Below are 24,674 nucleotides of genomic sequence, written 5' to 3' on the forward strand. Positions count from 1 at the left end.
TTGCTTTTATCTTGTATTTTTTAATCCATAGACATAAGTATATCATATATCATATTATATCCTGTAATCATAGACATTACAGGAGCAGCTAGACTGCAATTTTTATTTATAGACCACTGATATGATATTGACTTTTTTTTGGTTTTTCGAGACAGGTTTCTCTGTGTAGCTTTGCGCCTAATATTGACAATTTTTAAGAAACATGTTTGAGCCTGACAGTGGTGGCACACTCCTTTAATCCCAGCACTTGGAGGCAGAGGCATAGGGGTCTCAGTTCAAGGCCAGCCTGGTCTACAAAGTGAATTCCAGTACAGCCAGGACTCTTACACAGAGAAATCCTGCTTCAAAAATAAAATAAAATAAACAGCTGGGCAGTGGCGGTGCACGCCTTTAATCCCAGCACTCGGGAGGCAGAGACAGGCAGATCTCTGTGAGTTCAAGGCCATCCTGGTCTACAAAGTGAGTTCCAGGAAAGGCACAAAACTACACAGAGAAACCCTGTCTCAAAAAACCAAAAAATAAAATAAAATAAATAAATAAACAAATAAAAAAGAAACATGTTTGGACTTCTCAATGAAATTTTCAATAGCTAGGAGCTTTAGCCCTGCCATTTCATAGAAGGCCAATCATAGAACCCTGTAACTTAGAGGGCTATAATATAATGATTGATTATTAACTTGTATTTTTAATTATATGTTATATTTTTAAATAAGTCTGACATGGGACCTCAGTTTTCCTCTCTCCTTTAAAGAACATGATCCCATTTCTAGCAAACATTTTGAAGTGAAGAATAACCAGCTTTTTTTTTTATAACATGAAACCTTTTATCAAAGTCTTTTGTGTTTTTTTTAGTAGTTTAGAATATTGTATAGGTACAGTATCTTAAGCAAGAGTAGAAACATATAGATATATATTATAACAAAAACAACTTTAAACCAAAAAACCAAATCCCAGCACTTAGGAGGCAGAAGCAGGGAAAATCTCTGAGTTCAAGACTCACTCTGGTCTACAGAGTGAGTTCCAGGACAGCCAGGGCTACACAGAGAAGCCTTGTCTTAAAACACACAAACAAACAAAACCCAAAAAATTAGAAATCAGAGAGAATGTAGGAATGGAGGCAGAGGCAGATGGATCTCTGTGAATTCAAGGCCAGCCTGGTACACAAAGCAAGTTCCAGGACAGCCAAAACTACACATAGAACTCCACTCTTGAAAAATCAATCTCCCCCCGCCCCCCCCCCCAAAAAAAATCAGAGAGATGCTGGAGTTGTACCTCAATTGACAGAGTGCCTTTTTGGCATACAAGAAGCAGCCCTGGGTTCAATTATTGGTTTAATAACTAAATGATGACAAATATTTATAACCCACTGAGTCTGAATGACCAAAAACCATATATTTTTTTTTCCTATGAAAACACAAGCATAATTTCTAAACATATTTTTTTGACTTTTAAGTCAAGACTTTTTAAACTATATAAGCTGGTTTAATTAAGCAGTTTCTTAGGCTATGTCAGGACAGGAAACCGTTAAGGTGGGAGAGCAGGCAGTGGCAAGGACCTCACAAGGCTATAAATTATATCAACAGAAGTGGGAAGCAGTAGCTATGAAGAATAAATCTAATTAATCTTATCAGTAAAAAAATCAAGATTGAGATATAGGGGTAAAACCAGAAAGATCAGAGAAGCAGGAGAGAAGTCACAGTCACTTCCTTCCTCTTCTGTTCCCCTAGTCCAAAATCACTTCTTCTTCCTCTCTATACAGACCTCCAGACCTCTATGGTTAACTAGTGATTAGCTCCGCCCTCTGACTCCAAGCAAGCTTTATTTGCCAGAACACAAACAAAATATCATACAACATGGCTACACGGGCAGTCAGTATTACTGGAAAAGATCTTTAGTTTCCCCATTGCAAATTAATTCCAGGCTCTCCATTCAATACACCGAATGTTTAAAATCCTTGCAGTGTGACCTAACCAGGTCCAGGGGCGTGAAACTCATTGCCTGCCCCACCAGAGTATTTTTCAAGAACATAAAAGAGGAAGGATAGAACATAGACACAAGGTCACCAAACCAGTACCAGTTTTCCTTGTCCAGTCACCACACTAGAACAAGTTTTTTCCAGTCACCAAACCAGAACAAAGACAGTTGACAGCCTCTATTTCCATCTGTCTTTGCTCCTCAGGTTACCTTGAGTGCACAAACAATAAATTTCTTGTAACAATAAATGTCCTGTGTAAAAAGTTGAATCTACTCCCAGAGAGTGTTGACTTCTTGATTCTGACAATGCCTCATACTCCTTGTCCTTTGTGTCTGTCCCTTTGACACATAATCTAGGCACCCACGTCATTTCAGTACCTCCCAAAGACAGACCTGCTCAAAAGACACTCCCCGTCTGCCTTCCCAATGTAGGCATACAGACGGTGGGGTAAGACAGTGGATGAGGGGCTGTATCCATAGATGAGAAGAGTCAGGGTTAAAAAAAAGAAGAAAGCTGGGCAGTGGTGCGTGACTTAAATCCCAGCATTTGGGAGGCAGAGGCAGGTTCAGCTGGGCGGTGGTGGTGCATGCCTTTAATCTGGAGGCAGAGACAGGCAGATCTCTGTGAGTTCGAGGCTAGCCTGGGCTACAGAGTGATTTCCAGGAAAGGTGCAAAGTGACACAGAGAAACCCTGTCTCGAAAAACCAAAAAAAAAAAAAAAATCTCTGAGTTCAAGGCTAACCTGGTGTACAGAGTGAGTTCCAGGACAGCCAGGGCTACACAGAGAAGCCTTGTCTTAAATCAAACAAACAAAATTAGAAATCAGAGAGAATGCAGGAATGGAGGCAGAGGCAGATGGATTTCTGTGAGTTCAAGGTCAGCCTGGTACACAAAGCAAGTTCCAAGACAGCCAAAACTGCACATAGAACTCCACTCTTGAAAAATCAATCCCCTCCCCACCAAAAAAATCAGAGAGATGCTGGAGTTGTACCTCAATTGACAGAGTGTTTTTTTTTTTCTTTCGAAGTACATGAAGAAGCCCTGGGTTCAGTTATCATTGTTATGTAAAACTGGTCTTGTGGCGCATGATCAAGCTGGTTCCATTCTATGGATGCAAAGGTAGTTCAACACACACAAGTCAATAGGTGTCATATGCAGGGCAGTGGTGGCACACACCTTTAATCCCAGAACCTGAGAGGCAGAGGCAGGTGGATCTCTGAGATCAAGGCCAGTCTCATCTACAGAGTTAATTCCAGAAAGGCAAGACTACACAGAGAAACCCTGTCTATAGTTAAATCACTGAGTTTCTCTACTTTCGTAGAATTCAGAATCACCTTGTCTGCCCCCACAATTCCACGAGTTAATGACTCAGACTTGAGAAGCTTTTTAAAATTTCTTGTTTAAAAGTGTTTCCCAAGGGCTAGAGAGATGGCTCAGAGGTTAAGAGCACTGGCTGTTCTTCCAGAGGTCCTGAGTTCAATTCCCAGCAACCCCATGGTGTCTCACAACCATCTGTAATGAGATCTTCTGATCATACAGGCTCTATAAATAATTTTTTTTTAAATGCGTTTTCCAGGGGCTGGAAGGATGGTTCAAAGGTTAAGATTGCCTGTTGCTCTTGTAGAGGACCTGAGTCCACAGGGAAATGCCAAGTGTGGTGATGCGTACTAGAGAAAGGAGACAGGGGGACAGGTCCCTGTGACCTTGAATTCTGATCCTCCTGCCTCTATCTACCTTCCGAGCGCTGGGTTACAGCTGTACTCCACCACAGACACCTGTTTTTGCGTATCTGTAACTGTATTGTTCCTAACTGGTTGCATATCCGGAATTACTTTTTTTTTTAACCTTACTTCCTTTTTGCGACGCAGCAAGGTATGATGAAATGCATACATACCGCATGTTCACAGGGAATCCCACGCAATCCTGTCTAAGTGGAACTAGCCTTTTGCATGCAATTTGGCTGGGTCAGAACAAAAGAGTACAATCCCATTCGAGAAGAGCCCTCGAAAACCACCCCCAACGCCTTCCGAAAAGGCTTTCGCAAATGCGGAACAATTTCGTGTGAAATTCTTTTTTTTTAAACCAAGCACAAAGGCATCTTGTGGCGAGTTAAGTTCTTGTGAGGGGGGTTGGACTAGGTTGCAGCTTTACTTTCCTGGGTCTTGTCCCGACGATTTGCAGTGGAGTGTCCAGGGAAGGTGGAGGTAGGGCAAAGGTAAGTTAGAGGGAACTGAAATTTGAGCTGTGGAAGGGCAGGTAGGGGCGGAGGTGTCGGAGATGTAGGCTGGGACTATAGAAATGCTTGATGGTCCAGGGAGGCGTTGCGCAACTGTCAGGCGCTGTGTGCACCCAGGTTAACCACTCGGTGCGAGGACCCGCCCCGCATCCGGGAGGACGACCCTGGAGGGAGAACACAAGACTAGTGACGCCTTTTGCTTCTGAAGGGGAAAGCACTGGGGCTTCGCCCAACCTCACCCAGTTCTAGTCTATCCTGGAGTTTGGGGGAAATGCCAAATCCACTCCACTTCCCCCAGAAAGACGTGCCCACCAAGGAGGTGCGGTGGACTGCCCTGCGGGTAGAGCAGAGGTGGCTTGCATTCTTAGCACTGAACCCCAGGGAAATAAAATACACCCAAAGTGGGTTAAGGCAGGGTAACTCTACTTACAGTTTGGTTACCCCCACCTTGCCTCAGTTTCTTCATCTGAAAGGCAAGCCTCAGAACTGTCCTTGGGGATGTCGTAGTTTATGAAGAGCTGAGCTCCCAACTCTTGTAGTAGGAAAGGCTGGGGCGGTGGTGGCCTCAGGGACCACCGCAGTTCCCGGGGCGTGAGACCCTGGCGCGCACAGTCACAATGGACCAACCCGAACAATGACTAAACTATTGGAGGGCAGCGTGGACGCCTGGCGAGATCCAGCTCCTGGGCGGGGTCTGTGAGATGTGGGCGGTCACGGTCCCCGCAGCTTTTTCCTTCTCCGGTTGGGACACAACCAGCTGTGCAGTCGGCAGAGAGGTGGCCAGAGCAATCCCCGATGACTTAGTGAGTGTCCCTGGCCCGAGAAAAAAGTGGCTCGCGATGCTGGGGAGCAACCGGTGCGGGGGCGGCAGTGCGCGGGCGGAGGGCAGGTGGCGGGTGGAGCCCGGGGAGTCCTCGCGTGGGTGGCAGCAGCCTCCGGGTACGGTGCGTGCAACCTTGGCTGGACACAACCCCCCCCCCCCCCCCCCCCGACGCCCCCTGTCTCCGCTGCTGCTCCGGTGCAAACAGGGAACGGGGTTCCCGTGTGAAAATCCGACCTGGAAGTTGTTCCACGGTCAAGAACACGCCGAGGGCAGGTCTGAGCGTGGGGTGGTGCCTTGGGGGTGCCGGGCGCACGGCTAGAAGCCCTGAATCCCTAAGCAGAGACTAGGCGCCTATCTGACTGAATTCTGGGATCTAGGGGTCAGATGCGGGCTGAGGCAAGTTCAGGAGCCTTGGTCCCTGAATCCCTTCCAGAGAGTTCCATAGCCACCTTCGCAGACTCCATGGTTCCAGAATGTTGGGGTCTGGACTGAGGTGCTCAGCTGTACCTCAGTGAGCCTGCACCACAGCACCGCACGCCGAAGACGCTGGAAGGTTGACTTAATAATGAATGCGGGGAAAAAATGTCCTTGGACGTGTTCGATTACTTTTTACAAATTACATATAAGGATTAGAAAGAGTGTTGTGGCCAGGTGATGGTGGCACGCGCCTTAATCCCAACACTGGGAGGCAGGGGAAGCGCATTTCTATAAATTCAGGTCCAAGGTTAGTTTCTCTATTTTTTCCCCAAATGCAAATGCAGTTAAGGGAGATGTAGCTCAGTTGGTGCAGGGCTTGCCTGACACTCCAGAAGCCTTGGGCTCAGTCCTAACTCCCTGAGAGGCTAGATGGGGAGATCCTGTCTCACAACTTTAAAATGGACTGAGGAGGTGTCGCTCTGGGGTATGGTGCTTGCCCACTATGCACACACCGGGATTTTGTTTGTTTGTTTTAAAGCACATGTTCCACAAAAGATGCAGGGAGTGCGGGGGAAGGCAGATCTCTCGTGTACCCTTGCCCACTGCTGAGGACTTCAGGGGGAAGGTAGAAGCTGGGCTCATTTAACGGGCTCAGTGAACATGAATGATGTCAATGAATTTAAGGCTGGCAGATGTTTGACAAACTTCATTTTTCCTTCATTTATGAAAAGCTAGAATTTTGCTTCTAGAGCTACAATCTTTTTTTGTTTGGTTGGTTTTTTTGAGACAGGGTTTATCTGTGTAGCTTTGGAGCCTGTCCTGGAACTCACTCTGTAGACCAGGTTGGCCTCAAACTCACAGAGATCCGCCTGCTTCTGCCTCCCAAGTGCTGGGATTAAAGGCGTGTGCCGCCACCACCCAGCTAGATCTACAACCTTAATCCAAGCTGTGTGCTATTTTCCTGTTTCTATTGCTTGGTGCTGGCCTTTGCGGTCCCGGGGAAACCATCATCTTGGGAAACCATCGTCTGTCTCTTCTAGCCCCTGAAATGCGATAGCTCCTCTCAGCATACCCTACCAACTCAGAGAGACATTATTGTCCATAAACTACACTGAATACATGTTAATTTTTACATTCATTTCAAAAACCAGTGTGGCAGTGTGTGTCTGTAGTAATTCCAGCAGTTCAGGTCATTTTTTGCTGCATTGTGAGTTTGAGGCCAGCTTCGTGAGACCCTGTCTGCAAAGGGGGTTAAAAAGTTCAATTCATTCTATACCCCGTAGAACACTCAGGAGCTGGCTCTGTGAGTGGACAGAAAAGCGTGATGACAGGGAAGGGTCAGGAGACCAGCATTTACTTAGGGTGAGTCAACTGTGCTCCTGACAAGGCCCATGGAGAAGAAGTGCTGATACCTCTCTCCATGTTACAGTTGAGACTGAGGGAGAAAGTTGTCCCAGGACCATGCTGGAAGGAGCTGATTGGAGTTTACCTCCATCCTGGATTTTGATTATTTGGGACATTTACTAGAATTTCATTTGACAGTTGTTGGGGGATGGAGAGATGGGTCAGTAGTTAAAAACACACAATGGTCTTGCAGAGGCACTGAGTTCGAGTCCCAGCACTAATGTCTAGCAGGCCCTAAGCACCTGTGACTCCAGCTCCAAGAGGATCTGAAACCTACACACACACACACACACACACACACACACACACACACACACACACACCATCAAATCAGATGTCATGGGCAAAACTTTCATTCCAACATTACATTTTCCTCCCTTGGAACTTGAACAACACATTTCTTTTTTTGAGGTGTGGTGGGGAGCATGAGGTTTCTCTGGGTAGCCCTGGAACTAGCTGTGTAGACAAGGCTGGCCTTGAACTCACAGAGATCCCACCTGTCTCTGCCTCCAGGTGCTAGGGTTAATGGTGGCCTCCTCTCCTGCTGAGGCCACTGCCACCCCACCACCGCAGCTACATTCAGCTTTTTATGTGAGTTCTGGGGTGAAACTCGGGTCATCGGGGTCCCACAGCAGGGGCTTCTACCATCTGCTGAGCATCTTCCCAGTTTTTCTTTCGTTTCAGGGCCACTGAAAAGGTATGCTTTTTCAAGTTTTTCAGATTGTATGGAATCCGTAGGAAGTAAAGGATTACAAAGGCCAGGGATGTAGCTTGGTGGTAGAATGCTTGTAGTTTGCGTGAGGACCTGAGTTCATGCTTTATTTTATGAAAGGGGAAGGGACTTGGTAAGCTAAGATGCTGAGTTCATACTTGATGAAATATTACACTTTCCAAGCAGTTTCTGGTGGTGCTGGGTACTGGCCCCAGCTCCTTAGGAGTATTAAGTGTATGCCCTTCTACTGAGCTACAGCTTCATCCCCACCTAAAGCAAAGTCCAAACCAGAAACCTACCACCAAGAAACTCACACGCCATGTTATACTTGGCAGTTCGCTCTGTTTCAACATTTTAGTTTTTGTTTATTTGTTTGTTTTTGTTGTTGCTTGTTTTTTAGAGACAGGGTTTCTCTGTGTAGCCCTGGCTGTCCTGGAACTCAGTCTGTAGACCAGTCTGGCCTTGAACTTAGAGATCTGCTTGCCTCTTCCAGGGATTAAAGCCATGAGGCACCACCACCTGGCTTCTTTTTTTTTTTTTTTTTTTTTTTTTTTTGTTGTTGTTGTTGTTGTTGTTCCTTGAGACATGGTTTATGTAGCTCTGTCTGGGCTTTCAGACTCACTTTGTAACCCAGACTGGCCTGATCCTTCTGCCTCATGGTGTTTTAAAGTTTAAACGTCAATTAAAACTTCAAGTATCAGTCAGGTGGTGGTGGCGCTCAGCTTTAATCCCAGAATTCGGGAGGCAGAGGCAGGCGTATCCTCGTGAGTTCAAGTCCAGCCTGGTCTTCCGAGTGAGTTCCCGAACAGCCAAAGATACACAGAGAAACCCTGTCCTGAAAAATGAAAAAGAAAAAAAATTTCCTCAGGTAGAATGAAACTCAGGTTTCATCTTCAAAATCGTGGTTTTAGTGCATGGAGGGAAGCAGATTCCACAGGGAAGAGGTGTCACAAGTTCCTGAGGAAGGCTGGTTGAGCTCATTTCTGAATGTATGGACAGCCTGAGACCTAACACCGAGCCTCCCAAGACCTAGCATCCCAGGTGGATGCTGGGAGTCAAGTACCCAACTATGAGTTCTGCAGATTAAATTCCATGTTAGGGAAGTTCTTAAAGATGCAGTGCTCACTTGAAGATGAGCAGTAGGCAATCGCCCAGAAAGTCCTACCTTTCTGGGATAAAAGATTCCTCGTGCAAAAATGAAAATTCCCCAAAGTAAAGGGCCCGTGAGCTGGCTCAGTGGGTGAAGGCACTTGGATCACAAGCCTGAGGGGCCTGGCTTTGAACCCTGGAACCACATAAAGGTGAGAGGAGAGAACTAACTGCATGAAGTTGTACTCTGATCTCCCCACTTGCATGTGTGCCCCACCCCATCATGCCTGTACACATGTGCATGCACACACATTCACACAGACACAGACACACACACACACACAGACACATACACACACAGACACACACACACACATACTCTTCTTTAATGCCAGCACTGGGGAGGCAGAGACAGATGGATCTCTGAGTTTAAGGCCAGCCTGGCTACATAGAGAGTTTTAGGATAGCCAGAGCTACATAGGGAGACCCTGTCTCAAACCAAACATGAAAAAGACATAGAAAGCAACAACAACCAAAAAGCCATTGTTCACTTGGGGTTTATTTATTGCTACATGACAAGTTGTGAAGTAAAGCTGAGACTGTTTAAAGATGCTTAAGAATTCATCAAAAATGACAGGCTGGGTGTGGGGGTTTGAGTTCTAGTACCACAATCAATATAATCAATCAACCAATCAATCATAAACCTAAATGTTATCACAGTTTCATTGATTTATTTATTTTATTTTATTTATTTATTTATTTATTTTTTTTGGTTTTTCGAGACAGGGTTTCTCTGTGTAGCTTTGCGCCTTTTGATTTATTTTAAAGATGTGTTCTGTAGCCTAGGCTGGCCTCAAACTCTCCTTCCTCAGCCTCTTGAGTTCTGGGATTACAGGTATGCCCTGATACGCTCAGATTTAAACATTTTAATGAAAATATTGACTATGATTAGTCTAAAGCTTGAATCAGGCTCCAGTGCCCACTTCCTAGCTCATTGCTGTGGCTAGAGGCTGTAGATCCTCTTCAGGTGGGACTCCACCAACTCACCATATGGAAGCTAGCTTCTGAAGGAAAAGAAGAAATTAAAAAGGAAGGACATGACTGCTCCTAGATATGGTGGAGGAGAAAGTTTACTCTAGATAAAAGAGAGAGCAGAGCCAGAGGCAGAGATACCGGACAGAGTCCAGAGTGAATATGACCAGACTGAGTCATATGAGGAGAGGTGTAGGCAGAGTTTTGCTGTCCTGACTGCCTGCTCCCCAATAACAGACTTGGGGACTTAATATAAGTGCTTGGCTAATAGCTCAGGCTTGTTATTAACTTGATCTTACATCTAACTCATTTCTATTAATCGATGTGAAGTCATAAGGCTTGTGGCTTTTACCTCTAACCCATTTAGTGTGTCCGACTTGTTCTCCATCTGACTGGTGACTCCACTGACTCTTCCCTTCCTCATCCCATCATCCTTAGTTTGGCTTTCCTGTCTAACTTTATCCTGTTCAGCTATTAGGCAGTCAGCTTGTGTATTAGACCAATCATAGCGACATATATTCACACAGTGTGCAAAAGGGTTATTCCACAGCATTTCCCCCTTTTGTCTAATTAAAAAGGAAGGTTTTAACTTTAACATAGTAAAATTATATACTACAAAACAGTTATCAAGGGGCTGGAGAGATGGCTCAGTGGTTAAGACCAGTGACTGCTCTTCCACAGAACCCAGGTTCAATTCCCAGCACCCACATGGCAGCTCACAAATGTCTGTAACTCCAGTTCCAGGGGACCTGACACCCTCACACAGACATACATGCAGACAAAACACCAATGCACATAATATAAAAACAAATTAAAAATCAAAACACCCATAAAAAACCAGTTATCAAGTATGAATTACAGTTACAATATCCAGTATATATATATATATATATATATATATATATATATATATATATATATATTTGGTTTTTTTGAGACAGGGTTTCTCTGTGTAGCTTTGTGCCTTTCCTGGAACTCACTTGGTAGCCCAGGTTGGCCTCGAACTCACAGAGATCCTCCTGTCTCTGCCTCCCAAGTGCTGGGATTAAAGGTGTGCGCCACCACCGCCCGGCCCAGTATATTTTTGTATTTGGCAAAATTAGAGAAAATACTCTATTATCTATCTTATCTTAATGAGTCTAAAGTTTTATACCTAATTTGCTTTCTATCATAACTAAGGAAAACTATAAGTTTAATAATTTAGTTTTTAACTCTATCAAAGTTCCTAGAAGGATGAAATGTTACCTAATGACAGGAACATCAGGCTGCCTGGACCCAAATTTCCTCTGCAATGTTGGAGCATCCAACTCTGGCCTACAGGTCCAGCATATCTGACAAGCAGAGAATTGTAAAGGACTGCCCTACCTTGTCTTGGCAAAGCTCAGAAGTCACCTTTCTTGCATCCTACTGGTTCAGTTTGGACAGTATATTGTCAGAAGTTGAGGTAAGGGTAGATTTTTTCCAAAATGGCTAGCTTTTGCCATAAAGAAAGCAAACTCCATACAGAGGTTCTTTGATGCCCATCATCTTCTCCGAAGTAGATATTAAATGCCATATTCTGTAGGTTTTTGATGTGTTTGAAGACCATTTATCTATCTAAATATATCCATGTAAGACTTTGAAAACATACCTAACATGACTATAAGTTTATTATAGATGGCTATTAATCTGTATTTCTTAATTACATATTACATTTTTAAATGAGCTCCAAACACAGTACCTTCAACAAGTAGAAATATTTATACAGTATAACAAAATTAACTTTAAATTTATATCAATAAGCCAAAATCCATACCAATGTATATATTTAAGACTAATAGTTGTACCAGGTGGCGGTGGTGCACACCTTTAATCCCACCACTCGGGAGGTGGAGGCAGGCAGATCTCTGTGAGTTCAGCCTGGTCTACAAAGAGAGTTTCAGGATAGGCTCCAAAGCTACACAGAGAAACCCTGTCTTGGGGAAAAAAAAAAAAGACTAATAGTTGCTTTTTTTGTTTAAAAGTAGATTCAGTATTTAACCTTCTATCCCATCATTTCTATACTCCCCCCATTTTCTTTTTAGAAAGAGATCCTTGAATCTAATCTTTGTTCAGCTTTTTTCCTGACCATTACCAATAGCAACTTGTAACCAACTCCCCTTAAATGATAATAAACATCCATAACCTATTTTGGGGGAATGTGGATGTAGTTTTCCAGACTACTTCCTGTTGATTGGGGGCTCTGATAATTTTTGGGGGACCCTGATAAAATTCAAGGTTATGGTCAAGTCCTGACTGGAGTATTCTGTGAGGCTCTATCATCTCAACCAGCAGCCTTGAAGCTGTTCTGGATGCAGAATTTTGAGGAGACTGTAGCAGAGGCATTTTGAAATGCTGGATCACCTGGGCCATCCATTTTTATTGTTGTTTGGTCCCCTTGCTCTGAAAATATATAAACTTTTAAAGATGCATATCTGCATTAGTACAAGTATAGACTGTGCATTGTATGTAAGTCAGCCGAAGGTGATTTTTTTTTGTTTTATGTTTGAGCAGATAAAATATACATTATGTGTCTTGTAGTTCTAGGTTTATTTCTTTATGTTTGAAGTCAGATTTTTTAAGGGGTCTTCCTCGATCAAGCCTGATTTTCCTTAACTTGGAATGGATCCATAGCCTCTCATTTCCTGTGGAAACAAAAGCATAATCTTTCCCTCAAAGTAACATATCTTTTGACTTAAATTTTGAAGTCAAGATATTTTTAAAATATATAGGTTGGTTTATTCTAGCAGTTTTTATAATCCAGAGTCTCCTAGCAGCCAAAAAATTCAGACAACACAATAACATACAGGATCCAGACTCTGTGTATTTCCCATCTTTACGAGGCTTATTATGTTTTTTATTACTCTACTTCTCCTCTCCCCCCTGAGCTGAGGACTGAACCCAGGGCCTTTGCTTGCTAGGCAAGTGCTCTACCACTGAGCTAAATCCCCAAACCCCCCCCCCATTTCTTTTTTAAGGACTTTCTCTACCCTTTTATTTTCTCTCCTAAGCCTGCATATATTTTTAAACACAATGTAACCCGTTTAGAGGTTTCTTCTGTCTGAATCTGTTTTTACTGCGGATCTGTAACCTTTTCCATCTGCATGAGCAAAATCCCCAAACCTCAACATGCAGCATGCTGGTGGAGCTTGCAGCTTACACCCACAGGCAGTGGCTGGAGACGCCTCTTTGCACCACTGCTTCTTGCCTTGAGCTTTGCCCTGTAGTTTTTAACTTTTCTCATCCTTCCACAGTTCAGCTAGCTCATAAGTCATCACTCCACCTTAATCTCTCACAACGCTGTTGCTTACCCAAACCTACTACCAGCATGTTGTCTAGGAGGCGTAGTTATTAAACTGAGAACACTGTCTCTCTGGCCTTTCTCATGTGAGAGACTTCGGGAACCTGCCATGTGGCTTAGCTCATGGTGTACTGGCAGCTGCCAGGAGATGCGTCTCTGTACTGTGGCTGGCATGAGAGACACAAGACTAGGGAGTCAAGTTTAGCTCTGTTTTGGTGTGTTTAGAACCTTTTAAAAAGCTTTTTCAAGTCTTATGTTGATCTGTACCAGATGGTGGGCACCATTTGTAAGGTGGAAATTTCCTGTCCCGACCTGCCTGTTCCCAAATAACTAGCAGCCGCTTCCCAAATAGCTGATTTGGAGACTTAATATAAATTATAAATGCGTGGTCAATAGCTCAGGCCTGTTACTAACTAGCTCTTACGACTTAACTCATTTCTATTCATCTGTGTGCTGCCCTGAGGCTCGTGGCTTTTACCTCTAACCCATTTAGTGTGTCCGACTTGTTCTCCATTTGGCTGGCAACTCCACTGACTCTGCCCTTTCTCATCCCATCATTCTCGGTTTGACTTTCCTGCCTAACTTTATTCTGTTCAGCTACTTGCCAGTCAGCTTGTTTATTAAGCCAATCATAGCGACATGTATTCATTCACACAGTGTACAGAAGGATTATTCCACAGCAGAGGGGAGGAGAGAGGAGAGAGGAGCCAGACCAAGAGGCCAGAAGGGTAAAGGGGTAGATGAAAGGATAACCCAAATGGTTTATATATGGACTATACAGGGAAGGGCAGCTGAGGGAAGGGCAGCCCAACCCCTGGACTGGAGAAAGTTAGAGTAGGGGACAAGGTGTGCCAGCCAGGAGGGCCAGATAACAGGTGGGGACTGGGGGATGCTGGAAGAACCTGGCAACCAGAGTCTGCTTTGATGTGTTAAGCAGGCACCTCAGTCTCAGTTTGAGACCTAATGACTTCCTCCTCAGAGCAAATCATCTGTGACAGCCACCAAGGCCAGAGCCACCATGACTTTTATTACCTAATTGCAGAAATTGGTAAGATTATTATGTGCGTGCTTGCTGATCACAAAAGCCAGTGTGAGAAAGGGCTACACAAAACTGTGGCTAACTCGGGGTGGAAACCAAAGACACCTCGGAGACCGGTTACCACAGTGAGCCGAGGACTCAGGTTGCCTTTGATGCACCCACTTGATAACCACAGCTGACTGCATCCTACTTCCTGGAAAAACCATAGGCAGACTGCTGACGGTGTCGACTGGTGGTCCCTTCCTGCCTTGTAAAGCCCTTTTCTAAACCCCAAACAACCGGACAAGGGCAACCAAGACCGAGACTCTTTGTGCCCAGCAGCTCCGACCCCGACCCAGGTCCCAGAGGCTTTGCATTCTGCTCAGGGTCCTCTCACGTCTGTTTCTGTCTCTCTGTCCCTTGCTGTTCTACAGACTTTTTTTTTTAACTTTCCCACTCACCTGCTGTGTGTAAACTAGTGAGACGTGACCCAGTGTTGACCTCTGGTGTGAGGAGCTCTGGTGACTTGGTTACCTGACAGCCTTACACCAACACCAATACTAGCCAGACTCCCTTGAGCTCAAGGTAAAACGCTCCCTTCTCCACAGGACTTAAAGTTTTTATTTATTAGTTGTGTGAGTGTGCGTGCATGTGCACACAGGCCTGCCTGCTCCAGGGTGTGCACATGCCGTCTCTGGACAGCTTTCAGGAATCGGTTCTCAGTGTCCACTTTGTTTTTGAGGCAGGAATTCTCCAGGTTCTGTTGATGCACAGAACGCTCCAGGTCAGCTGGCTCTTGAGCCTTGGGCTGGATCTACGGTCTGCACTTCCCATCCTGCTTTAGAAGCTCTGGGATCCCAGATGTGCACCACAGCATGTGGATTTTTACATGGGTTACAGGGTTGAACTCAAGTTGTTGGGCGTTTTTACTTGGGACCCCATAGGACTTAATTTTCAAAGCAGAGATGGATTTTATTAGGGAAGCATCTTAATTAGATTTAAGCATACAGTGAAAATAGGGGTGCTCAGGGAGAAGGTTAGATACCCTCAAAGGTCATATGGACTTCCTCAGAGGGAATTACCCCAAAGGATTTTTTGCATATTTTATGGTTTGAAGGGTAGGTTGTTCGTTTGGTTTTACATTTTACTTTATGCTACATTTAATCCCACACCGTAAGTTCTCATTTCTCTGAGGTCATCTTTTCCCCTGTGCAATACCTTCTTCTGGCTTAGGACAGTAAGGATCAACTGTATGAGGCAGGGGAGCTCCTGTATGGGTCAGTCTGTCCATGAGCTCTGTCAGGAGGTCACACAGCTTGAGCACTCTGTTAACCTGGATGAGTTCACTGTCCAGAGAATCTGTACCCAACTTGAAGTGCAGTTGTATTGTTTGTGTTTTGTTTGTTTGTTTGTTTCAGTTTTTTTCGTTTTTCGTTTTAGACAAGATTTCATTGTGTGGCCCCAGCTGTCCTGGAACTCTCTCTGTAGACCAGGCTGTCCTCAATCTCACAAAGATCCACTTGCCTCTGCCTCCTGAGTGCTGAGATTAAAGATGTGTGCCACCACGCCTGGCTTTGTCTGTGTTCTTAAAGATTTATTTATGCTTATGTGTATGGGTGGTTTTTGCCGGCCTGCATGTATGTCCATGTACCCCATGTGCACCTGGTGGCAATGGAGGCCAGAAGACTCCCATGGAAATGGAGTCATGGACAGTTATGAGCCACCAAATGGGTACCGGGAAATGAGTTTGGGGGACTTACAGACAGAACATGAATGAGGGGTTCCTTACAGGAGCATGGGTGACCTCAGCTGCATTAGTGCAAAGTTGAGCCACACTGTGGAGCCCCATTTCCAGTCCACCATCTATCTCCTATGTATTCTAGCATCTCCCAAGATTACTTGCGGCTGAGAGAGAGCAGGACGTAATGGCTGCCATCACAACACAGTCCTGTGATCATCCCTTGGCTCCTTCTACTTAAAACTATCAACAGCAACACTACCAACCAAAGAATCTCTCCTCCAAAATATGCCTGGAGGAAGAGAGTCATATTACAATATCCTTGAAGGTGGGAACAGTTTTACAGACAGGTGGTACTCTGAGAGGTGACATACATCTTTAATGCTGGCACTCTGGGAGGCAGAAGCAGGCCAATCTCTGTGAATTTGAGGCTAGCCATGATTTACATAGAGAGTTTCAGGCCAGCCACATAGAAAGACATTGTCTCAAAAAAAAAAAAATAGTAGTGACTTTCTCTCTGTCTCTCTCTCTTTTCCCCTTTCTCTCTCTCTCCGTTTCTTTTTTCTTCCTTCCTTCCTTCCTCTCTTTCTTTCTTTCCTTCCTTCTTTCTCTCTTTCCTTCTTCCTTTCCTTCTCTCTCTCTCTCTCTCCTCTCTCCCCCTCCCTCCCTCTCTCCCCCTCCCTCCCTCTCTCTCTCCCTTTCTCTCTCTCTCTCTGTCTCTCTCTCTTTCTCTCTCTCTCTCTTCCTTTCTTTCTTTCTTTAATTTATGAGGTGGGGGTCTCACTAATTCAGCTTTGTTGGCCAGGAACTCACTGAGATCTTTCTGCCTCTGCTTAGGGAATGCTGGGATTAAATTTGTGAACCGTCACACCTGGCAAGACGATAATGAACTATTTTCACAGGTTACCTCAGACTGCTTCCAGGGAGAGCTGCTTTTATTATTATTGCTCATTATTTTTCCCATTGTCTTAATGCCCTCTGATATCTCCACACGGGTTTTGTGTGGGAGTGGGAGAGGGGAGGATCCAGCTTTTGATCTATGGTATGATGGTGTGCACCATCTGGTCCTCTGTGATTGGAGGAGGAGGAGGATGGTCCCAATTCCACCTCAGGCTTTTAGATGAATCACGGGAAAAGTGTGAGTCCCAAAAGACCTTCTTTACACTGTGCAGCCATCGCTGTGGGGGGGGGGCACTAGTTACTGTGCGGCCATCGCTGTGGGGGGGCACACTAGTTACTGTGCGGCCATCACTGTGGAGGGGCACACTAGTTACTGTGCAACCACCACTGTCGGGGGGCACACTAGTTACTGTGCGGCCATCGCTGTGGGGGGCACACTAGTTACTGTGCAACCACCACTGTCGGGGGGCACACTAGTTACTGTGCGGCCATCGCTTTGGGGGGGCACACTAGTTACTGTGCGGCCATCGCTGTGGGGGGCACACTAGTTACTGTGCGACCACCACTGTCGGGGGGCACACTAGTTACTGTGCGGCCATCGCTGTGGGGGGGCACACTAGTTACTGTGTGGCCATCGCTGTGGGGGGCACACTAGTTACTGTGCGGCCATCGCTGTGGGGGGCACACTAGTTACTGTGTGGCCATCGCTGTGGGGGGCACACTAGTTATTGTGTGGCCATCGCTGTGGGGGGCACACTAGTTATTGTGTGGCCATCGCTGTGGGGGGCACACTAGTTATTGTGTGGCCATCGCTGTGGGGGGCACACTAGTTACTGTGTGGGCATCGCTGTGGGGGGGTGGGCACACTAGTTACTGTGCGGCCATCGCTGTGTGTGTGTGTGTGTGGCACACTAGTTATTGTTCTCATTGTTGTGACAAAAGCAGCTGAGGAACGGCTTCTTCGGCTCAGGACTTGAGGGAACATCCATCCTGGGAGAGACTGGTGGCAGGAGGAGGCTGAGGCAGTTGGTCACCTTGTACCTGCAGGCAGGAAGCAGAGAGAGAATGCCATTGCTTAAACCTCCTCCTCCTCTTCTTCATCATCTTCTTCTATCTTCTTATTTTTTTGAGACAGGGTTTATATGTGAGGCCTTGGCTGTCCTGGATCTCGATCTGTGGACCAGACTGGCCTCAAACTCAGCAATCCCCCTGCCTCAGCCTCCCTACTGCTGAAATTAAAGGCACCACACCATCACCACCTTCCTTCCCCCTCCTCCTCCTCCTCTTCTTTTTTCTCTGAGACAGGGTTTCTCTGTGTAGCTTTGGTGCCTGTCCTGGATCTCGATCTGTAGACCAGGCTGGCCTCGAACTCACAGAGGTCTGCCTGGCTCTGCCTCCTGAGTGCTGGGATTAAAGGCGTGTGCCACCACTGCCCAGCCCTCCTCTTCTTTTTAAGTTCACTTCTAAAGATTTTTTTAATTGAAATTTAAATTTTTATGTGCACTGGTGTTTTTGCCTGCATGTGTGTCTGTGTGAACTTCCAGAATTGTAATTTTACAGACAGTGGTGAGCTGCCATGTGGGGTCTGGAATTGAACTCAGGACCTCTGGAAGAGCAGTCAGTGCCCTTAACCACTGAGCCATCTCTCTCCAGCCCCCTTTCTTCTTTTTAATTTAATTAAAAAAAATCTTTCTGTTTGTGTGAAGTGTGTGTAGGTGTACACACAGGTGTGTGCATGTGAAGGTTCAAGGTCGATGTCAAGAACTGTCCTCTTGTGCACTGCACATTTTTTAGCCAGGCAGTGGTGGCGCACACTTTTGATCCCAGCACTTGGGAGGCAGAGGCAGACAGATCTCTGAGTTTGAGGCCAGCCTGGTCTACAGAGCAAAATCCAGGACAGCCAGGACTACTCAGAGAAATCCTGTCTTGGGGTGGGGGGATCTCCCTGTAGGAAAGCCTGTAAGGCACTTTCTTAATGACTGATGTTGGAGGGCCCAGTCCATTGTGGGTGGGGCCATCACTGGGCTGGTGGTCCTGGGTTCTATAAGAAAGCAGGCTGAGCAAGCCATGTGGAGCAAGCCAGTAAGCAGCTCCCTCCATGGCCTCTGCGTCAGCTCCTGCCTGCAGGCTCCTCTTCTGTTTGGTTTCCTGTCTTGACTTCCTTGGAAGATGAACAGAGATATGGGACTGTGAGCCAGACAAACCTTTTCCTCCCCAGCTTGCTTTTGGTTTTATCATAGCAATAGTAACCCTGACTAAGACACCAGCTTTACGTCAGAAATGTTTTTCACTATGCAGGATTTTTTCTTTAAAGTTCTGATACATATGTAAATATCCCATCTCTTCTTCTACAGTGTTTCTGTATAGTCATGACTCAGGAGAGGATGGTGGTGACAAGGTGCACAAAAATAATGCTAGGGGCTGGAGAGATGGCTCAGCAATTAAGAGCGCATGCTACTTGTGTAGAAGATCTGGGTTCAGTTCCCAGGACCCATGGTGGGTGGCTCACAACTGCCTGTAACTCCAGCTCCAGGGGATCCAATGCCCTTATCTGGACTCCATGGGCACTCACACGCGCGCACACACACACACACACACTTAAAAAAATAAACCTTAAAAGTGAGTTTCTAAAGCAAAAGGCAGATCTTGCGGATTTCTGTGGTGTGTACAGACACAGGTTGACATTGACTTACGAGGGAGATTAGAGAAGGAGAATTGCAGTGATCAGAACGCTCTCGGTGCATGCATGAACCTGTCAAAGAAAAATGCAGTAAAGGTTATAAACATTGAAAAACACCATCATCATCATCACCATCATCATCATTATCTTACCTTCCTGTGTGGGAACAAGAGGAAGCGCTATCCAGGGCTCAGGCTTCAGCTGTTCTCGGTTTCTGCTCATTTCAAAAGCAAACGATGTCAGTGGCATAGCGACCGGAGGGACACAGTGTCAACCACCAACCGGCCCGGGTCTTTATTTTGACACTGACTTTACAAGTTGCATTCTGGACCTTTCTTGGATGTTTCTTCAATACAATCCAACCCAAACAACAGGCTCATTATTATTTCGACCAGTCGGCATGGAAACACAGGCTGGCCTGTTTTAGAAGGACAAACTCTGCACTTACTCAGTAAAAATTAAACCTTTATTAGTAATCTCCTGCTAGAACAATCTCTGTTAATGATTATACCTCAGGACATTTCCTTGGCTCTAGTCAGATCTGGGGAATTCAGAAGTCTAAGAACTTGGCACTGAAAGTGTAACTCAGTGGTAAAATGCTTGCCAGACAAACACAAAGCCTGGAGATACGATCCATCCATAGCATTACCAAAACTACACATCCAGGAATTTAAATTTAAAGCAGTGTTGTACACCTGTAGTTTCCACCTGGGCGAGGGGGTGGGGGCAGAAGGACAAGAAATGAAGATCGTTGTTGGCTAGACAGTGAGTTTGAGGTCGGCCTGTTTTTGTTTTTTAAAGGAAAACTCCAAGCGCCATGAACATAGCTCCACATGTAAAGGTTCTTGCTACCCAGAGAGGCAAACCGAGTCCCACCTCCAAGTCCCACATGGTAGAAAAAGAGAACTCACCCCCAAAAGTTGTCTCCTGACCTCCACATATGTGTGCCATAGCATGTGCACACTGATTTAACCCCCTCACGAAATAAATAAATAATAGTTTTTAAGAGGCTAAGAAATCGATGAAGAGCTGGGCGTGGTGGTGCATACCTTTAATCCCAGTTCTCTGGAACTAGAGGCAGGTGCATCTGTGAGTTTGAGGTCAGCCTGGGCTATAAAGAGAGTTCCAGGACAACCAGAGCTGTTACACAGAGAGACCCTGTTTCAAAAAGACAAAACAAAGCAAAAACAGACAACAAACAAAAAAAGTTGATGAAGAAAATAAGGGTCTGTTTTTTGCTAGTGTTTCTGTAATTTGATTAGTTTAAATGAAGGTGTTTTGCCACCATTTTACAAAGTTCAGATGTTAACAGGAATACATAATAAAGGTAGTGACGAGTTCCCATAATTTTTTTTAATATACTTGAGCATTTCTGGTCATGGACTTATTCCATGTACTTGTTGAGTCCTTGTTCTATAACCATGCTATTCCTCCTTTTCTTTTCTTTTTCCTTTTTGTTTTTTGAGACAGAGTCTCTTTACATATCCCTGGATGTCCTAGAATTTACCATGTAGACCAGGCTGGCCTTGAACTCACAAAAATCTGCCTGCCTCTGCCTCCCAAGTGATTTATTTATCTCTTTATTTATAGATGCGTGGTGGTTTGAATAAGAATGGACTCCCATTAGGGGGATGGAGAGGATAGCTCAGAGGTTAAGAACACTGGCTACTGCTCTTCCAGGGAACACAGGTTCGATTCCCAGCACCTACATGGCGGCTCACAGCCATCTACAACCGTACTCACCCTCTTCTGGCCTCTGTGGGTACAAGACATGAATGTGGTGCACAGACATACATGCAGGCAAAATACCTACACCTGTAAGATAAAATAAAAATAAAAATTTTAGCTGGGCGGGTGGTAGCACACAACTTAGTCCCAGTACCCAGGAGGTAAAAGCAGGCAGATCTCTGTGAGTTCAGGACTAGCCTGATCTACAGAGAGAGTTCTGGGACAACCAGTGCTACATAGAGAGACCCTGTCTCAAAATAAGTAAAACATAAAAAAATTAAAGAATGCTCCCCTATAGGCTCATGTATTTGAATACTTGGTCACCAGGGAGTGGCCCTATATTTCAAAGGGTTAGGGGGTGTGGCCTTGCTGGAGGAAGTGTGTCACTGGGGGTGGGCTTTGAGGTTTCAAGAGCCCATGCCAAGCACAGAGTCTCTCGGCCAGCAAATCAGGATGTAGTTCTCAGCTACGTCTCCAGCACCACGTGTGCCTGCATGCCACCATGCCTTCTGCTGTGGTGATAATGGACTGACCTCTGAAACTGTACGCGAGTTCCGGTGAAACGCTTTCTCTTAGAAGGGCTACCTCAGTCATGGTGTCTCTCCAGCAACAGAATAGAGACTAAGACAAGATGGAGCTCTCACAAGGACAGGTCCCAGCAGGTGTCATACGGGGAAGCGAACCTCAGAGATGAGAATGAAAACCTGGTGCGGACTGACTTGTCAGCCTGGATCAGACTCCGGGGAGGCTAATGCCAGGGGGTTCGTTGTTCAGCATGCTGAAAACATAGTACAATTTGGGAAAGATTTTCAGGCAACAATCAGTCCAGTTCCAGGTGCACAATAAAGCTTAAGGTGGGACTACATAGAGACTCTTTTACAAATTAAATGTTTTCTTTTATAAGAGTTGCTGTGGTCATGGCATCTATTCACAGCAATAAAACCCTACCTGAGCCAGGCTGTGTAGTGGTGCACGCCTTTAATCCCAGCAGTCGGGGGCAGAGGCAGGTGGATCTCTGAATTCAAGGCCAGCCTGGTCTACAGAGTGAGTTCCAGGACAGCCAGGGCTACACAGAGAAACCCTGTCTTAAAAAAACTACACACACACAAAAAAATAAATAAATAAATAAATAAAAATAAAAATAAAAAACCCACCCACACACAGAGTCCTAACTGAGATAGTCGGTGAAGCTATTTCCAGAGAGGATTAAACAGGAGACTCCTTAAGGCTCAGGAAGTTCTGAGTTAAAACATCCCCTCCAGAAAGGTGGGTGGTGTACTCAAAAAAGAAACAACTCAAGTCTCAAAAGTTCTTAAAAAACAAACAAAAAACAACCAACCAACCAAACAAACACACGGAACAAGATGGCTTTCTGAGGCGCCTTCCTACTCACTTCCACCGTGGCGTACGGTGGCCAGGGCCAGAAGGTGCAGAAGGTGATGGGTAGCTCATCAACTCCATCTTCAGATACTTGCCAAATAGGTCTGGGATTCAGGTCTGGCCGTATGAGCAAGTGAATATGCGGATAGAGGGTTGTATTATTGGCTTTGATGGGTCCATGGACCTCGTATTAGATGATGCAGAAGAAATTGACTCTACAACAGAGTCAAGGAGACATCTGGGTGGGATGGTGCTGAAAGGAGACAATATTACTCTGCTCCAGGGTGTTTCCAACTAGAAACTGGCAAGCACTGAGAAGTTGAAGCGGAAGTACAGTAAAGGCGTCTTCTGTTGGGAGCACAGTCCGAAACATTTATTCATATTGTTTTAGTGGCCCTTATGTTATTATCAGGTGACAATAAATGCTGTGAGATTGTTTTGATTACCCCTCCCAAAAAAAACCCCACAAGATATTCAGGGCCCTCCTAAGACTACGAATGCAGCGAGCAGCTGCTGGGGATGGGCTTTTCCACCAGCGTCGGAGCTGCTGGAGGAGACGCTCAGACCCGGAGAGCTGCCTGCAAGTTCTGCAGAGAGCTCCGGGGTTACGACTTTCATGAGTTTTGACCCATGTTGGGGTCCATTCTTTGGTGATACAGCTGCCTTCGGGTTGTCTCTTCTGTGAGAAACCTCTCACTCGTTTTCCCGATAAAGTCGTTGATTCGCCAGGTTGGTCTTCGGTGTGATCATTATGCTGGTATGCTGTTAGTCTCTATTTAGAGTGAACAGGTGTTTGCTCTAGTCTCCCTAGGAAGAGGGTCCCAGCACAAACAAAGACCTACTCTGATGTAGGTGGTACTGTCCTTTGGGCCTGGGGCAAGAAGTAAAATAAATAAATAAATAAATAAATAAATAAATAAATAAATAAATAAATAAATAAATAAATAAATAAATAAATGTCAAACGCAGAGTTCTAGATCTCCCCTTCCCCAACTTCCTGTTGGCTGTGGTGTGAGGAACCTCCTTGGGGCTGCCTCTGCAATGACTGCCTGAACTTCTGAAACCGTGGGGCCAAGAGAGCCCACTTCAGATGCTTTCAGCAAATCTTTTAATCGACTTGACACAAAAGTGGTTAATACGTGAGCTTCTCTGCACCCCTCATTTTGAGATTGTTTTGCCCATCCCTTAATTTTCCCAAGTCCTTTGTTACTCCTTCCTTCTCTCTTTCTGAGTTGTCCTTAGTAATCCCTTTCACCTTCTTTCAGAGAGCCTCTCACTGGCCTAGAGCTCACCATTAGGGGAGACTGGCTGGCCGGTGAGGCCCCAAGACCCTCCATTGTTGTCCTGATCATCTCGGGGCTGCAAGCACGTACCAAGGCGGCAGGCACACCCCTTTAGTCCCAACATGAGAGACAGAGGCAGGCAGATCTCTACGAATTCAAGGCCAGAATGATCTACACAGTTAACTCCGGGCCAGCCAGGGTTATATGGTGAGACCCTGTCTCAAACAAAACAAATTAAATGATCATTATTGAATGTGCGTGTGGATGTATATGTACACATGCCATGGCTCAGGTGTGGATGTCAGAGGACAGTTTGTGGGAGGGAGCTGGTCCGGTCCTCCCACTGTGGGTTCTGGAAATCAAGTCCTCTTTTACCCGCGGAGCTCTCTCCCGGTCCGTACCCAGCTTTTTATGTGGGTGCCAGAGACTGAGCTCAGGTCCTCGTGTGCGGCGTCTCTGACTAAGCTGTCGTCCCAGCTCCTTGAGGTCAGACATTTTTTATGCATTTTGCTTTTTCTCTGTGTGTTCTGCCAGCTCCAGATTTCTGTGGCTCCTCAAGATCTCACTCACAATCCTAGGACTTGTGGTTCTTCTATTTATGTCCAGAAATGTGCCCTTTCAAGCAGTGCTCAGCAGCTTCAAGCCAGAGTTCCCGAAGCCTGGGCCGGGTGGCTCAGTGATGAAGCTTCTACCTGAGGAGCACCTGAGGAACCTCTTTACCTACGAAGGCATCTGGTGAGACTCTGGGTCTCTTCCCTGCGTCTCCCTGGGGGCCTAGGCCTTATGGGCAGTTCTGAACAGGTACTGATGACTAAAGTGACTCTCAGAGACCAGGCGTGGTCTGTGGGACGCAGTCTCTGTCCTCTTCAGCACCCAGAAACCACATAACCTCAGGGGAAAGATGTCGCCTCTTGGCGTCTGCCCTACTGGGACTTACTGC

At 45.7% G+C, this 24,674-nt stretch overlaps 1 protein-coding gene, 1 long non-coding RNA gene and 1 pseudogene across 3 annotated transcripts in view; 2 read left to right on the forward strand and 1 right to left on the reverse strand.

Moving 5' to 3' along the window:
• B4galnt2 (beta-1,4-N-acetyl-galactosaminyltransferase 2) overlaps positions 1–24,674 on the forward strand; it is a 68,232-nt gene that overhangs the window by 24,731 nt on the left and 18,827 nt on the right. Inside the window, exons 1-2 of one of the 2 annotated variants that reach the window (XM_037201073.1) lie at positions 4,915–5,014; positions 24,269–24,469. In XM_037201073.1, the coding sequence (XP_037056968.1) occupies positions 5,007–5,014; positions 24,269–24,469 (209 nt within the window). In that variant the 5' untranslated portion in view covers positions 4,915–5,006. Of the gene's footprint in view, positions 1–4,914; positions 5,015–24,268; positions 24,470–24,674 lie in introns of those variants that run through there. The other variant, XM_028869111.2, reaches the window with a different exon arrangement.
• On the reverse strand, positions 4,046–4,891 carry LOC119086961. The gene is made up of 2 exons (XR_005090375.1): positions 4,642–4,891; positions 4,046–4,375 (listed from the first exon to the last, which is right to left on the reverse strand). It is a non-coding gene; the product is annotated as an uncharacterized LOC119086961 (long non-coding RNA).
• LOC114692995 lies at positions 5,051–22,749 on the forward strand (annotated as a pseudogene).

The sequence above is a fragment of the Peromyscus leucopus genome, chromosome 8b, assembly GCF_004664715.2.
Source record: "Peromyscus leucopus breed LL Stock chromosome 8b, UCI_PerLeu_2.1, whole genome shotgun sequence".
Lineage (NCBI taxonomy): Eukaryota > Metazoa > Chordata > Mammalia > Rodentia > Cricetidae > Peromyscus > Peromyscus leucopus.